Here is a 17293-nt window from a genome sequence, read left to right as displayed (position 1 = left end):
CATACTGGCAACGTTATTTTTGTCATCCCATGTGTATTAATTAAATTATTTTAGGTTCTTTCATGTACCGTGTATTTATTTGTGCAGAAAATGCACTTTCAACGCGTTAGTAGACGTTTGTCTGTTGGGATCATTCTTGTTTTTGTGTATACCGGTAGTTATATTTGTATAACATAAGTACACTGGTTACAATTAATTTCTCTGATGTATTAATCATATAGAATTGAAATTAAATGCAATGAATCACTGTCAAGGGATTGCACACATTTTCAAGCATTTGGAAGAAAAAAAAGTCTACTGGTCTTTATTTCTGTATTCATGGTAGCGCCTTTGTGCAGAATTTTCATTGAGGAAGAGTGGTTATTATTAGAATGGAAACTGCCCCTAATACATTTTGTTCATGGGTTGCCTTGGAAACAACATCTGCACTGGAAGCTCTTAAAGCTACAGAATACCCTATTTACTAAGAGGCCTTTTGTGCTGGCTGGTCGAGTTAGTTGAAAGAAAAGAAACAAAAAACAACTTCACCTCTCCCCCCAACACCACCACCTGACCAGCAAGTGAGGCAACAAGGATCATTACATAATTTGGACTCCAGTATAGTGTTAAGTCCTATAACATTATTTTACTTGCTGTATCAATCCTGTAATAATAAAGGCACACAAAAAACAGCCTTTTATAATAGTGAAGCTTTCCCTGATTTGAACACAAAATCCCTTTGAAGGCATAATAATTATTTTTAGAGTTGTATTCAAACAGGACAGGTGTCTGACATTTCCATATTTTGCAGGGTCACAGTTTAGTTATGAAACCCCTTTCCCTTTGGACCCTCACTCTGCTGACCAATTATGTTGATTTGTAAAGTCAGAACTTCCTTTAGTTTGGCTTTTTTTTGTTAACAATTAATATTCAATCTAACGACTGTTTACCAAAAACAGAATAAGGAACACTTATTCTAAATATTTATGTTCAGTCAGTGAAGGGCCTTAATCAGAGCAAATACCTACTATCCTGTTGCCAATCACTGTCTCCACACACACTTCAGGTGCTGCAGTAATGCTTTGTCTTGGCTGTGTTTTTATTGTTGTGTTGTGTGTGGCTGCTTTTAGGGGGCGCCATCAGTTTTTAGTTTCTGAGCTAACCCTAACAGTCCACATTACAGAATCCTTGAATTCTTATGCTCATCAAATACATTCAGATATTCTATTTATCAAGCATCTCACAAGTTCCATGGTCTTTCATAATGTATATATTTTTTTAAATGGCCAATGAATCCACTTGACTAACCAGTCAAACAACACTCAAACCTACGGTTACCAACTTTAAATTTTTTCAAAACCGGACATTTGTTTTTCTTTTGTTGTAGGGGGTCGCAACCCAGTATAAATCTTTACATTTTTGTAAAATGACTTTACACTTACTACAAAGATGCAACATGTTTCAGTAAATTCAAACGCGCAATAAACTTTGCATCCCGAGCAGAGGGGATGTAAGACGTCATTAAGTGAGGTTTATATTGCAGGGTAGAATAAGGGAGGTTTTAGTTCCGATTGACTGTTTTGTAAGTATTATGAGTGCTTATTCACCACTGCTACACCCTGTTAAAAAAAAATGACTTTCCTGCATTTTTTAATGCAAGACCATGAACGTGAGAGTCTGTGTAGATTTGTTTTAAGTACTCGCCCAGAGGACTACTGAGACGCAGACATCAACTAGTCCTCATCAGATTTTATTTGCCGCAGGCGAGCGGGACTTTCTAACCCTGCATACCAGCTAGTATCCCATAGCCACAAATTGGTGCACTTGTGTGCCTGTTTTATGAAGACATGCAATGTTCTGAAAAAGAACCTTTACACTGCACCGTAAAGGTGATTAAAACAACAATTTCAAAACCTTTGTGTATTACATTTCATATAGCTAGAAAAGAATACCACATTTCACTGACATTAAAATGTTAGCAATCCCTCTTAAACTCCAAATCTACAACCAAGCTTTTTTCTAATTGTTGTTTTTGCTACCATGTCCAAAGCGTTTCATTTTCATACATTTTAAGCTTATCTAATATACACAAATCATGCTGTATTACCCATGTTTCATTCTTTTTTACACAGTACTCCAAAAAAGATTGTTAAAGATGGTCTACATCTCCTGTGTCCCAGTTCCGCGCACTTTTCAATAGCCTCACTTCTTTCTATGTGATTAAAGTAGCACAGGTTAATCAAATGAATGTAATTAAGTTGGTGTTGCATACGAATCAAAACTGGAGGCAGGCAGACTATAAACTAAACCAATTATCTGCCGAGCAGGGCCTGACATTGCTGCTTGACGCTAGACCTCTGAGTGCTAGATTAGCGAGCCCCTCGGAGCACTCGCAGTAAAACAAGGGTCAGTGGTGGGGGGATGGCTTGTAAAGTGGAGCTCTTTTCGTCAGCGCGTGCTACTGCTACTCTTTTCTGAATCAGTGGACCAGAATGAAGTTAAGGAAGTGTAGCAATAATTCTATATCATCCACTAAAGAGCCTCCCTGTTTAAACCCTAGGGTAAGCTATCTTTCTTGTCTGCTTGGTTTGCTCGGCTTCCTGCTCTGTGATGCTGCATCTTTGAGGTTCGAGCCCGTGCCACACCTGTCACAAAGTGGCTTCATTGGGAAAGAGTTGCCAAATGTGGGCGGCACTGAAAATTGAGTTCTGATGAATCCAACTCTAATTGGTCTTAGTTGCTGATTGATCTCAGAACTTTGTCGAGTTGGGTTTTAAAGGATCCTTGTAATTCTTCCTCAACGACATGACTAGGTAGCACATTGCATACCCTCACCACTTTTCTGTGTAATTAAATGAATCCAACTGTGACCCCTGGTCCTCTGATTTCTGTGGTGCATTGGTCAGGGTTCATTTTGTCAACTCTTAAGATTGTAAAGACTTCAATCAAGTACCCGCTAATTCTTCTTTGATGTCATACACAGATTTTTTGCTGCATGCACCTTCCTTCAGAAAACTCGAGATGTTCATGTTGCTTAGCTACAGTACAGCTGGCAGACAGGCGTCTTTCAGAACCCGTTCCTGTTTGATTACCAGAGCAAACCCGTTATGTACATGTTCACGATTGCTTAGCCTGTGCGGTCTAACAAACTAGAAATATTAATTTTCTTACTTGTTTCATTGATTGATTTCCTCATACTGTTTTTAACTGAAGAGTACCATCATTTTTTATACACCACTAGTGAACTAACTCCACTGAGTCATTGCAGAAAAATCTACCATTTTAAACAAACAGGAGAGTTTACCACTGTGACAACATTTTATTTTATTATTCATGCTGTTGATTCTTCAGTGCTTTGGAAAAGTTCAAAATAATGGCCAGATTAACAAATCGAAACCATATACTCCCTGGTCCCTGTTTACTGTTCTAAAACGTGTAGATACTTTATTTGGTGTTCTTTTAGTTTGCATTTCGTCATGGAAGATAAAGAGAAATGAGAATGAGAAATGTTTTAGCATAGTGACAAGGATGTCTGTGATGTTCAATGGTTAATCTTGTCACCATATTGAATTACCCAGTGAGCAATACCCTTATAAAAGTTTCCTGTTGTAAAAATATAACAAAGGGTAATAAAACATAGTGAAAGCATGATAAAGCACATGTAAGCACTGCAAAGCCCAGAGAAGTAAGGTAAAACATTTTGTAGCAATCTTGGTTAACGCAGGCAGGTGCATCACACAGGACGAGGCAATCCACACACAGGCGGAGGCCGGGTGCGAACCCAGGACCTCTCGCACTAAAGCGTAGCGCTGATAGCGCTGTACAAAAGAGCTGGCTACTTTGCAAGGCTCTTATATCTGGCTTATGTCTTTGTGTGTAATTATGTCACCTACCAGCCCTACTGCTGCCCTCACCCGTGCATGCCACAATATTAAAATACATGACAAAATATGTAATCAGTGGTAAATGCAAGAACCTTGTGAAAACGATGAAGAAAACTGCAAAATTGCTGTTCACATTTACTGTGGTAAACTTTTTATATGGAATAGAAAGCATTTCTATCTCATTTGCTGTCTACTTTGCCAGTTGAGCCGCCTAAAATAGTTATTTTAAAAAGAAAGAAAAAAAAAACTATTTTTTATATTGCTCGTATGTTCCAGTGAAATGTATTCAAAATGTTTATTTTGTTAGTTAAATAGCGGCAAATTTCCACAATTCATTATATATGTAAGTCGAGTAAAATACCTTGTTTCCATAGTCAAGCCAACTTGAGTACACTCCCTAATTGCTCCCCAATGCTATGTTTCCATGTTTTTGTAAAACTCAAGTTGGCCTCCAATTCGGGCGTGTACCCGAATTCTTTGGTACCATTTCACTTTGCAGGCTGGCCCAAATTAATTCTGGTAGAGCAGAAAATACATCCCTAATCATGGAACCCCGTGTCTTAGCAACAATCTCTATGAAAGCCAGTGTCAGTTGCAAATTACGGTTAGAAAAAACTAAATAACAGCTTACCTGTAATTTAACTCCGTAAAAAAACAAACAAAAAAAACAAACAAAAACGATTTAACATGACAGCACATTATGCAACGTGGACTCATGATGAAACGTTATCACTGTTTACTTTTTGGGGAGATCGGGTCATTCAAAGTCAGCATCAAGGATCTTTTTGAAATCAAAAAGTGTTTCAAAATATAAGTCAGGTTCTACTTTCTATGGGTGAGAGTAGGAATGCACTGCAATGTAGGGAAAAAATTAAAATTTTTTAATTGAATACAGAAAAATCAAGGACCACAGTAACAAAGGCGGAAACAATCTCAAAACATTCTGCTATTATGACAGATTAGATGCGATTTTAGGACACAATCCAATATCACAAGACATTTTCTGGAAAAGTATCTATTGCCGTGTTTGTTAATAACAATGTTGCAATGTCAATAACGATGATATAGTAATCTGGTTACTATCTGGCCGCCTCTTGCGATAACATGAGTGAACCTTGTCCAGCTCACGTAATAACTCGAGTAACTCAAGAAACCTTAGAAACACTATTTTTTTTAGCCAACTCCCGTTGCGCCTCAACTCGAGTATTGGAAAATTCAGGCTAAACCTGGAGCACTTGAGTGCACTCAAGTTGTCTTGACTATGGAAACAAGGTATAACATTTTTCTTTTCTGAGCTTATGTTTCCATGGACACCATGAATGGACCAATCAGTTTTGAGCACAAGCGATGTTGGTGATGAAGGCCGAACTGTACAATCACATACCTGAGACAGTAACCGTAGAGCAGAGTTATGACATTGTATAACATGTTTTTAAAAAACAAACAACCTACGTTTTCTATGTAAGATTGTATTTTTTACTCGAAGTGTACAAAATACAGTGAGTATATGTTATAGCAACAGTGGGGGGAGGGAGGGTATTTTCACGCTAAATGTAATGCTTAGTATAAAGTCCTTTTTTTTTTTTTTTTTTTACCCAGGAAAGGTAACTGATGCTTGGGTATAAACGCACTGTTGTGACACTGTCTACTGTGCGTCAGAAAAATAAAATAATAATAAAAAGCGATGGGAAGGGCTGGTACTGAAAGGCATGATGCAAATATAGATACACAGTATAAAAATGTAGACATTAATGAATGAGTTAACTCTGCGTTTGCTTTCACTTTGAAACTTTTTTATTCCTACGCACTCAACAGTTGTGTAGTTGTCTCATCAATCTGAGTGCCTCTTGTGGCGAGTGGTGATGCGTTCTAGCAAAATTGAGCTACAAAAGTATTACATTAAAAGTCTTAAATAGAGTGTATACAATCTATGTTAATAAGTAATTTTTAAGTGGAATTTGTACATCAAAGTGATTTTCAGTTTTAGTTTCCATGTTTTGCCACTTCATATACCTATAACTTGATATTTAAGCACTGGACTTTTACTTTCAAGCTATGTTGTTTAAGTAAACCCCAATACATTATATATTGTTATTTGTATTTATTTTAATCAAGCAACAGTTAGCAGAATTTAAAAAAAAATCTGAAATGAAAAAAAAAATACTGCAACTTACTGTAGAAGTTGATTTAATGTTTACAGAAAATGCGACAGAAGCTAACTTCTGAAAAACATAAAATCTAACAGTGTTTGAAATCGCAGTTCTCGTAAGAGCATTTTTGTATCTTGTTTTTTTTTTAGTTTTTTTTGTATAAAATACAAAGGAAAAAATAGAATACATGAAAAAATGAAAAACTAAATACACATTATGGCTTACCTTTTCTGTATTAAAATGTACTACCAATTAACACTGCTTCTTATCTTTAATTTAGAAATTGCTTCACATTTTTTTCTTTTGTCTCACTTGGTATTATGGTATCTATATAATGTGAAATTGTTTGTTTTTGTGCCTGAAATACAATGTATCTGTTTCATTGGTGTCTGGTTCTGTCTTTCTTTCACCACTTTTTTCTGTGTGTAATTATTGCAAAACCAAACACTTGCAAAAATTTACAGTGTGCTAAGACAATATTTCTATAGTCTAATATAAATACATTATTTGTTAATTACTTTTCATAGACACAAGTAACTTTTACATGCTCTCTAAATCTCAACGCCTAAAATAATAAACAAATGAACAAATCTATACACTTATTTCAAATTTTGGGTCCCTGTTACTAGGCCCAGGATATGCAGGATTTAGACCCCTGCAAAACCCTGTAATTTGTTTTCGGTGGGGGGTGTTGCCATTTGCACCCGTGCTGGGGGAGGACCCCCATACCCCTCTGCCTTCTACTTGGGATTTCTAGCCTCCTATATTAAATGTAAATTTGTGAGAAAACACAGCCTGAGTTCTTTGTTTATGGTTACGGGACTAGTTTTCTTAGAGTTATTATGTGTGTAGTACTTGCACTATTTTTATCATGAATTGCTTAGCACATTTCCCAACAGATTTATGCAATTAACCAAAACAAGTAGTCTCCAGGAAGTTATTCGTAATGCATTTTCTTAAGATGTGTACTTCATTTTTCAGTTAAAATGCAAGGCTATGCAATTATCTGGTAGCAATTGAGTTTGATATACTTAAGGGTCACCATGGAGACCAGAAAGGAGAAACGAAGAGTTGGGAAACTGGTTAATCAAATCAAAACAGAAAACATGATAAACATTTCTGAGACGGTTGGGGCACTAACATCTTCAACATGGTGTTTGTGTTCTTCCAGGTCTTTAGATTGGCCTATTGACATTTTCTCCATACTTGTTCAGTTCAAGCGTGATAACACAAATTATATGAAGAAAACAGTCTTGCTGGACAGAATGTGTTGAATGCTGAACATTATCAATGCCATGAGCAAATTAATTAATTGGTATCTTAACACAGGCAGTTAGTTAGTGCATGGTTTCAAAAGGGATGCGGTAATTGTTATGTACTGTAAACAGGTACCTAAAGATTTTTTTTTTTAATCTTTGAATGATTTATTACTGTATTAGTCTTATATATGAGATAAAGTTTAAATTAAATGTGCACCAGAATTACAAAACTATTTTGTTTGAAAAAATGACATATTCATATTCTGCAAAAGTCTGTATTATACCTTTCCTTTTCAGTTAATTTCAACATCAACAAATATTTGTTTAAATGTTGAAAGAATTGAAAAAAAAAAACATATTCATCCCAGAGTAACAAAACGTTTCCACAATCTTTGACATTTAATAATAAGGCAGCCTGCTGTCATTCCTCACTTTCTGTATTCCTTCTCTCTACCAGAACATGGACAAGGTCCTCATGCCCTCTGTTACCCTGATCGTTGGTTGTGGGGTCTCCTCACTCACTCTGCTCCTGCTCATCATCATCTATGTGTCTGTCTGGAGGTAAGTCTCCAGCCCTTCTGCTTCTTGCTGACCTGTTCTATCAAGAACAGAACACCACTGTACAACCTGCTCCCAACAAATCACATGCTGAAGAAGCTTGATAGATTCAGTAACACACATTTCAACTAGAAGTCTTTTTCAATGTCTTCAAATAAAAATAATGGTCCAAATGGTTGTCATTTAATCTAGTAAGTGACTTGTACAGTAGGCACTCACATATCCAACCCTATAAAATTTTCATTCTTCAGTGACGCATATCTGATTTCATTTTGGCCCATTCCAGCCCTTGTCCGTTTTTCAGGGAACACAAAAATGATACAGTATCAAAAAGACATCTGAAAAGACTTTTAAAATAAGTAGGCTTCTATTTAGATGTACTGTATTGGTGGTGTTGGTACAGTACTATATTTTCAACAGAACTATTTTAATTCAGAACGATGCGATAATGAAAATATCACTTGGCAAAAGTGACGACTCGTGAATTGTAATACAGAACATACTTTTAAATCTGATACGTATTGTAGCAGTGTGTAATATTCCCTGTTAAAGACCCAAAAGTAACATTTAAATCAAAATGTTACCCACGCACTGAATTGAATACAATGTAAAATGTAATGCAATATAGGAAAAGTTAAAAAAAAAAAACACACAACACTACAACGACGTAGTTTCCAGAATTAAAACAGTATCCAGAAGTTGCAGAATATAGTGCTTGATAAGGCCCTAATGCCACAGTTCACTTGCAAATGAAAATGCACAAAAAATAACAAAGAAAAAAATACATCAGTCTAAAACTGTCTAATGATTAACTGTTTTGGCTGCATTTTCATCAGGAGAAAATGGAGGAAGCGCTTTGTAACTGCCCAGGGTCTCACTATTTACCGCAAAAAAATAAAAATGCACCCCCCCACCCCCACCCCCCCCACCACCCACACCCCCCCCCCACCCCCCCCACACAAAAAAAACCTGCAAACAGTACAATATAAAGCAAAATACAGTAAAACAATACAACAAAGATATAATTAAAAATAAAGATAAAATACAAAGAAATTGCCACTGTCATGCATATTCATGAGCTCTCAAGACTGAGGCGTGGTTTGGTTGCGGGTAGATTTGGGGGCCTTTCACACCTAGTTCACCCTAGAGTTCAGTTAACACCTCAGTTTGGTTAGTTTGTGCAGGTGTGTAGTTGTGAAACATCAAAAATACTAGTTTTGCACCAAAGAAGAGGACTAGGATTCACCTTCCAAGTCAGCCAGTGTGAAAGCAATCGCGTTGGAATTCACAGTGCAACAGAAACCGAACCGAATGTGTTTGAAGTTTGAAGTATTGGCACCCCCTGTCTTAACTTAAATAATTTACCTGTAATCTTTACAGTACTCTAGCATGAAACTTAAGAAACTAAAAAAACATATCATTGCTAAATAAGTATAGTTTAATACACAAAATTTGTTAAACTAAATACATCAGAGAATAACATTGTTTCCAGTGCTCATTTTGCTCATTTTTTTCTGCCATGGCATATTGAGGCAAGAAAGGCTGATAAACAAGGATTGATAGGGACTGCTTACAACTCACCGATTTCAGGATAATTCCACTTGCAATGTAACAGCCGACCAAAAAAAAAAAAAGAAAAAAAGTCGAGATTCTACCAGCAGATGTTGAATAATCAAAATGTACTACCATACTTGGCACTAATATCGCAAGCCTTGCACAGGCGGAACACTGCAAGTTTAGTAATGAACACATCTGGACATTAACAGGAAGATATCGTTTTGGTCATGTGCACAAATCCAAGCGGTCAGATTCACTTAAAAAAGTGCAATGTCAAATTAAACACATTCTGGTGCAATTCTAGTCGAGAAGGCGAACTTGAACTCTCTTGCAGTAATGCAGTTAGTTTGAGATCTTCTGATGTGAAACCAATCGATGCAAAATTGCAACATTTTAGTTCGTTTGCAAGTGAACTCTAGTACCCCTCTAGGAACTGAAGGTAGGAGAACTCTAGAACTCTTGACACGATGTAGAATAGTGTCAAATATGCTGTTTGTGAAATGATTTCTGATTCTCCTTGTGTTTCTGTGTTTGCACAGTATATGTGTGTGTCAGTATATTTTTCTGGCACCATGACTTTATCTTGGTCTTACAAGTTCTGGGACTTTTCTTTTAATTATGTGTTTATCTGTGTCTCCTGAAAAATAAGTGTTTTGTATTCAGAAAGGACCTCTTGTCATTTAGGCTGGGAAGTGACATGCACAACAGTGTTCGCTTTCTATAATTGAGAGATAATGGAAGCCTGTTATTTTGTTTAGGTGATGTTAGTGTAGCACTATGAATCTCTTGCACATCTGTGCAACTGGCACTGTCATTCAGAAAGGCCCAAATTAGGGTCATCATTTAAAAAAGCAATAGGGGAGTAACGATTCATTTTGTATCAGTGTACTTTCTTTCTCGTATCTTAATAGAGGTATGTACGTTTGTATTGTAATACAAGACCAAAAGCCCAACATAGCTTATTGTAGTTCACCAAATGGCTCTTGAATAAATAATACGTTTATGATATAGTTGGTATGAATTTTAAAAAAAAGACCATCATTTGATCTTTTTATACTTCATGCAAGTAGCCCATCAGAACCATAACATGTGCTGTGATACATGTATCGGAACCTGCTTATTGTACATATTGTTTTGTGACTCCAAAGATTTTCTCTATTTTTGTTCCCTAAAATACACTAGAGAACATTGTGTGGTATCACTCTTACAGTAAGGGGCTAAACCCCTTTCATCCTGGATACCTTACCCCTGCAGCTGCAGTTGCTTTAACTCAGCCTTGTTATTGTATGTCCCCAGGTATAACGAGCGGGTCAGGACTAGGAATGAAGTTGTTTCTCAGATTAAATCCATCTGCTACTGCTTAATGACTTGGTTTTAAAACAGGTGTTTATTTATTTCATTAAGAAACCAAAGTGGTACAGATAATTCAATATTTGGAAACAGGGTACAGTCTAAATACAGCCAAAACTCCCTAGCGTTGATTTTTGTAACTACTGTAAAACAGTAATGGCCCAATTTTTAGATCCAGCATTTAGATCACCTGAGTTTCTCAATGTAAATAGATATATCAGTTAGCATTATGTGTTAACCAGTTCTTTTGCATGTGTTTGTTCTGGATTTTATCCTGCATTGTATTGTTATTGAGTTCAAATTATTGTGCGACTGCATTGTAAATCAAAAGTGTGTATCACCTGTTTTATTCCCTCAGATGCACTTGCAAATGCGGTGAACTGCATTGAAAAAAATAATACAAATCTCGAATGCTTATGTGCCTGGCGTCAAGAGAATTTTAAAGAAAGAAATGCAATAACCACGTTTGCTTTTTTTTTTTTTTTTTTAGAATAACTAGAAACAAGTCTTTGAGATGTAGTATAAATAATTATTTTATAGATGTCTTTCGAGACACTTCACATATGTATACTCAGGACTAAATTAATATTTATATTAATATTAATATGTCATACACCATACAAACAGAGATCTGCCCTGAAGGTGAATATTCAACTATCAAAAGATCATTTTTAGTATCTTGAGGGCAGTTAACAAGCTGGAAACACAGCATTTTGATATTATTCCTTGCAGTGAGAACAAGCTGGTGAACTTTAATGTTACACATCGCCTTACATCATTCTTCAACTGTTGCAAACGCTTTTTAAATTCTAACTAGGATTTGCATTTAAAAAATCCAATATTTAAGTATAAATAATTGTGCCTCCCTTTTCTCCAAATTTCTAGTTCTACTATTCCTTTTGTTCTGCTGTAATGATGTTTCATGTGTACATCTCAGTTGGCCAGTCTTGTGACCCACAGTCTAGGAAGTGCAGATCAGGTCCATGTTCTCTTATATCCCTCTTTCTTAAGCCATGTAAACATTGTACTGTTACAGTGCTGTCAAGAGTATTTCACTTCCTCTGTCAGCTTAAGTGATCCCATACTTGTCAGCGCCTTGCTCCCTGGAACAGCTTTGTTGGCTGGCACTTTCATCAAGTTTTCTTCAACCATCTCGTAATTATTATTTTTTTCTTTCTTGTTTTTATTCAGGTACATTCGTTCAGAGCGATCCGTCATCTTAATCAACTTCTGCCTGTCAATCATCTCCTCTAATGTCCTCATTCTGATTGGACAAACACAGACCAGGAACAAGGTACAGAAAGTGATGGAGTGCTTTCATGTTCAGAAATATTTTTGTAATATTTGTAAATGATAGATCTTCTGAGATGCCACATCTCATTTCCACTAGAGCTGGCCTCCTATAGTGGTAAAATAATTTAAAGATTCTGAATGAAATTTCCCAGAGTGTAGGATATGTGGTCAGCTTTGGGTTTCATCCATAACACATATTAAAACCCCCGATGTTCTTTAAAATAAGAACTAGATTTTCAGTTTTCATGCATGTACAGCTGGCTTACACATGCTGATGTCCTATATATGATCCCTCAGGTGGTCTGCACCCTGGTGGCAGCATTCCTGCACTTCTTCTTCTTGTCTTCGTTCTGCTGGGTGTTGACGGAGGCCTGGCAGTCCTACATGGCTGTCACAGGCAGGCTGCGCAATCGCATCATCCGCAAGCGTTTTCTGTGTCTGGGCTGGGGTGAGTGTCCTCAATTAAATATGCATTGCAGGCAGAATGTATTAATCTAGTTTAGGAACTACAACAAAATGATTTAGCCTTGAACTTTTGGTATTCAATTCTAAACTCAAAACTGCAGCTCAACTGCACCATTTGTTTCTGCAAAAGAGCTTCAGCATCTTCTGGAATTACAAAGTTACAGATCCAAACAGAAGCTACCCCACAATAGCTGTAGGTCACAATTACGTAAAAATAATTTTATTCAGGGTGGTAAGGAGTTACTTTCTTCAGGGTAATGTATAGTTTATTTTGTCAGCAGTCCCATTCAGCTAATGTGAAGATACAGTCTACTGCACATGTGTATATTGTATAAGTTTATATCCTGCCTAAGTGTATTCAATTCCAAAACCCAATACCAGTGCTGTATCATTACATTTACCCTGTTTAACTGTAATATTGTAAGTGTATATTCCCTTTTTACTTTATAGTGATGGTACTTTCTACACAGTTAACATCACATGTGCATTGTGAACTGACGTAGAAAGGCACTGGAACGTGAATGCTTTCAATATATTCCCGCACTAAAATGGATGTAAAAATGGAAACAAAGGCTTTTTTTTTTTTGCTAATGGTTTTTGTTCAATTTTCAAGTTGGCAGAAATTACGTGTAGATGTATGGAAAGACTGTGAAATAGGTTATGCACCTAAGCTGGTTAGACTGTACTGTCATATCAACAACCAGTTAAGTCACTGTGATAAACATATAACAGGAGTTGGCTACTGAACTGCACCTTGTGTACCAAACTGTGTTCTGACTTTTGGAAAAACACAGTGGGGCCGAGGTTAGTAATTGCCAGTTACTCACTTTGTAGAGAAATGGAAACAACAGCATTTTCAGTCAGCATACCAACACTGTAGTCTATGTGGGTGGGGAAGATTATTCTGATAGGTAAATCTTTCAAATGCCAGCCTAGACAGGGGGTAATAAGGAAAGATTCACCAACTCACAGTCCAGCAGCACATTCCTGGCAACGGTAAGAGAGAAAGAACACAGGAGAACAGGGTGTCATTTAATTCACAACTCCCAGCAGCACCTCACCCCTAGCCTACCTTCCTCCCAATATTCTTATCACAAAGATGTTCTCCGGGTCTCTAAATTATATGGCTTGTGTTCTGGACACAATGCAACACTAATAAAACAGCTGTGGAAGAACGTAGAGGCATTGAGCCACAATCTCATTGGAGGGGTTTAGCCTTTTGTGGTTCTTAAAGTTACAGGTTCCATTTTTAACAGAAGTACACCATGCTTTTTTCAGGTCTGCCTGCTCTAGTAGTAGCTGTGTCTGTGGGGTTCACCAAAGCCAAAGGCTATGGCACCATAAACTAGTGAGTATTCGAATCTTAGGGAATCTTTTAAACATTCAAAATGTGTGGTTAAAATATGAGGCTCATTTTTCTCTGTCAGTGGTGTTGTGTCACCAATAAATAGCACATTTTCCCCAGTTGATTGAAGTCCATTTTTACTAAGGGTGATGTCCACATTAAAATATTGATGAAGGGATTAAGTGTGCTTATTACTTCTTAACCTGGTTTAATTATTTTTCTCTTTTAAATAATTGAAAAGTTGGTGGACTTCACAGCTCTTTTCCCTTACTGTATCTCTCTCATTCCCTCTCTCTCCCTCCAATACCTTGCTGTATAGCTGCTGTCTCTCCTCCCTCTCCCTCTCTCATCTCTCTAGTTACAGTAACACACTGTTTCTCTCCTAGCCTTGCAGCTGCTCTCTATCTCTGCTGTATCTTTCTTTATTTCTCCTTTTCTCTCCCCCCTCTCCTCTCTCACAGACTACACTAATTCATGCTTTCTCTCCTCCCTTGCCGTGTAGTTGCTGGCTCTCTCTGGAAGGAGGTCTCCTCTATGCTTTTGTAGGACCGGCAGCAGCGGTTGTTCTGGTATTTTATTTCAATTCAAAATCATTAATATTCCAAGGCACAACACTCCCAGTTAGGGCAATCATGGCTAAGCAAATCAAAACACAGGTAGCATGAACAAAACAGGCGCATTATAATATCAGAAGTCATACAATCACTAGCAACACAAGCCAAAGATTTTTTAATTGCAAAAATACAAATAGTAGCCTGACATCATGTGTAGATGCTCATGACTCCACAGACCTCACAGTAAATGGAGTATAATTGGCAAAATACTGTACTACAAATGTGGAAAGGTGATTGTGCACTGCTTAAACTGGATTGTGATGTTTCACAGTGTCTTATTTCTGTCTTTTAACAGGTGAACATGGTTATTGGGATTCTGGTTTTTAACAAACTTGTTTCCAAAGATGGGATAACAGATAAGAAACTGAAGGAGCGGGCAGGGTATGCCTTATCAATACATACCATCCATTAGTGGACCCATAACCAGCCAGTCAGCAGTGTGCAAATGGCAGTCTCGCGGCTTCAGTATCACTGTCAGGGAGGGTCATTAGTCACGACTAAAACTAAATCTTAGACTGAAGGCAGCATTGCTCTTGACACTGATATATTGACCTGAGGACTGGGAGGGAGGGAGGGAGGGAAACAGTGTCCCGGTGGTCAGAGCTGAGGGACTGGGAGACAGGCTCTAGACAGTAGTGGTTACAGTTGAGGATTGGGAGGTAGGGAAGTGGTGTGTATCACTGGTTAGAGTGTAAGGGAGGCAGTAGTTAAAGATGCAGATTTACAAAGGAACAAGCTACAGAAACAAGCTCTTAAAGTGACCATGGGACCAGGATACCAATCATTAGGAGTCCCCTGGAGTATAGAAGCTTTGTCAGGTGTCATCCCATTGAAACAATGCAACATGAGTCCAGTGGTAATAATCTGGTTTGTTTCTATAAGCATCCTTTTTAAATGTATCCAAGTCATTGTCTAATAAAAGCATCTTGAAAAATAAAAACCCAAAGTTAGCCCCTTCACTGCAACCCAAACTAAAATTTCCAGTGAAATTGGAAGAAGTGTTAAAGCCTGGGAATGTGTAAGTGACTGCTGGTTATTGATCCAAATAATCCAAGTCTGTGCTCATCCATTGTATTTATCTGTATTATTTTGTATTGCTTTCATATGTGCTTTGAGAGATGTAGCTTGTTATATAAATACATGTATTTTTTTTTGCATTTTAATTTATTTACTTACTTTTTTATTGAGGATAACCAAGACTGCCATGATGGGAAACATCTCTTGCTATGATAAAAATCATTGTGTTGTCAGTTGAAACAGTGTACAGGTACCATGTGGATTGTTCAGTGTGACGATGGAGGGCAAAATGTTTCCACTTGTTGACCCTTGACCGAGAAGTATACTGGTAATGTTTCCCACCATAGCACCTGTATCCCTTAGCAACCTGACTGGTTTCTACATCTGTTGCATCCAGTTGCTGTTTAACTTACTTTGCAGTATGATGCAGTTTAACTGTCATTCTGATAAATATCATTTGTTGTGTAAAACTTTTTGTTGAAATTCTGCAGCATCCTCTTACCAAAATAAGGGCCCCCATCCTCAGCGTCTTGATATACACAAATGTTTTTGATCATTAATTTCTTTTTTTCTTTTTTGTAAAAAATGTAAACTGCTACTGCCCCAACCCCCCCCCCCCCCAAAAAAAAAAAAAGAAAAAAAAAAAAAAATAAATAAACATTTAAAAAAAAAAAAAACATGGAGCAGCATGCATATCCGATATATATATATATAGGGTTCGACGATACAAACTTTGATATATATAATATATTATATATATATATATCATATCATATATATATAACCTATATATATATATAGATAAATTTAGATAGATAAAGATACATACTAAACAATCCGTTATCTCAGTAAGTTAAATTAAATAACCAACAGAGTGATTAGGTATTATTAGTAAGACCAGGAGTGTTTTAATGTGGGGTTGTGAAATGCTAGGCAAACGTGTCCCCACAAACAGTATTATATTTAGTGTAGTTATAAAGCATATGTAAATGCTGTTACAGTTTACACAACTGGCTCTGCAATGCCCTTATGTGTACATTTTACATAATGTATAAAGCAGGTATAAAAGGTTGATAAAGTATTTTAATGTTGGTGAGGGGCAGGGTGGGGTGATGATAGAGTGGTGGGGTTTGAGACCATCATTGACTGCAGTAAACATCTTGTGGAGATGTGCAACAAATTCAAATTGCATGCTGCAATCACTTAAACTACTGGTCCTCACTCTGGGTCCTTAAAGCCATTTGAGAAAAACTGCTATGCATTTGGAGTCTTATTAGCAATTGTTTGTTGATTTTATCAAGCAAAGGATTGTGATTCATAGTGATTCAATTCTCAGCTGACTTTAAGAAAGCATGCTCTTTTTAAAACACTCTGTGTCCAACCGTTTGTTTATTGCTTTAGTTTTGCAGTAATACTCAGCTCAGCATTGGCCTAGATCTCCAGTGCTTTTGGGACAGTGTAGGGATGAGTAATGGTGCAACACCCAAAGCAATAATGCTTTGATCTAAAAAGACAAGTACTGCAATATACAGTCTACATCATCCATAAATTATAGTCTATTATAAAATATCTAGATAGCGTGGGGCATCATTATTGTGTACCCATTTGCTATAGCACATTGCAGAACCGTAATGTACCACATGAGTTTGACACAAATGAAAAACGGTGTTGCTGCCAAATGGGTACACAACCATTAGTCACCTTGTTTAATTTTTTAAGGAAATACTTGTTTGGTCCAGGGACTCTTTAGGATGACTGCTTTTCAAAGCTTGGTAACTTGCATTCATCATCTCAGTTCAATCTTGTACATTTGCAAATGAAC

The 17293-nt window shown here is 36.9% G+C and overlaps 1 protein-coding gene across 12 annotated transcripts in view; it reads left to right on the top strand.

Moving 5' to 3' along the window:
- The window catches only part of LOC121314654 (adhesion G protein-coupled receptor B1-like), a 111042-nt gene that overhangs the window by 68734 nt on the left and 25015 nt on the right, over window positions 1–17293 (top strand). For all 12 annotated transcript variants that reach the window (XM_041248123.1, XM_041248125.1, XM_041248122.1 and 9 more), the window contains 6 exons: window positions 7730–7833; window positions 11929–12031; window positions 12328–12478; window positions 13774–13843; window positions 14343–14409; window positions 14750–14835. In XM_041248123.1, coding sequence (XP_041104057.1) covers window positions 7730–7833; window positions 11929–12031; window positions 12328–12478; window positions 13774–13843; window positions 14343–14409; window positions 14750–14835 — 581 coding nt within the window. The remainder of the gene's footprint in view (window positions 1–7729; window positions 7834–11928; window positions 12032–12327; window positions 12479–13773; window positions 13844–14342; window positions 14410–14749; window positions 14836–17293) is intronic.

Source organism: Polyodon spathula, chromosome 4 (genome assembly GCF_017654505.1).
Source record: "Polyodon spathula isolate WHYD16114869_AA chromosome 4, ASM1765450v1, whole genome shotgun sequence".
NCBI lineage: Eukaryota > Metazoa > Chordata > Actinopteri > Acipenseriformes > Polyodontidae > Polyodon > Polyodon spathula.
This window is presented reverse-complemented; position numbering and strand designations above follow the sequence as displayed.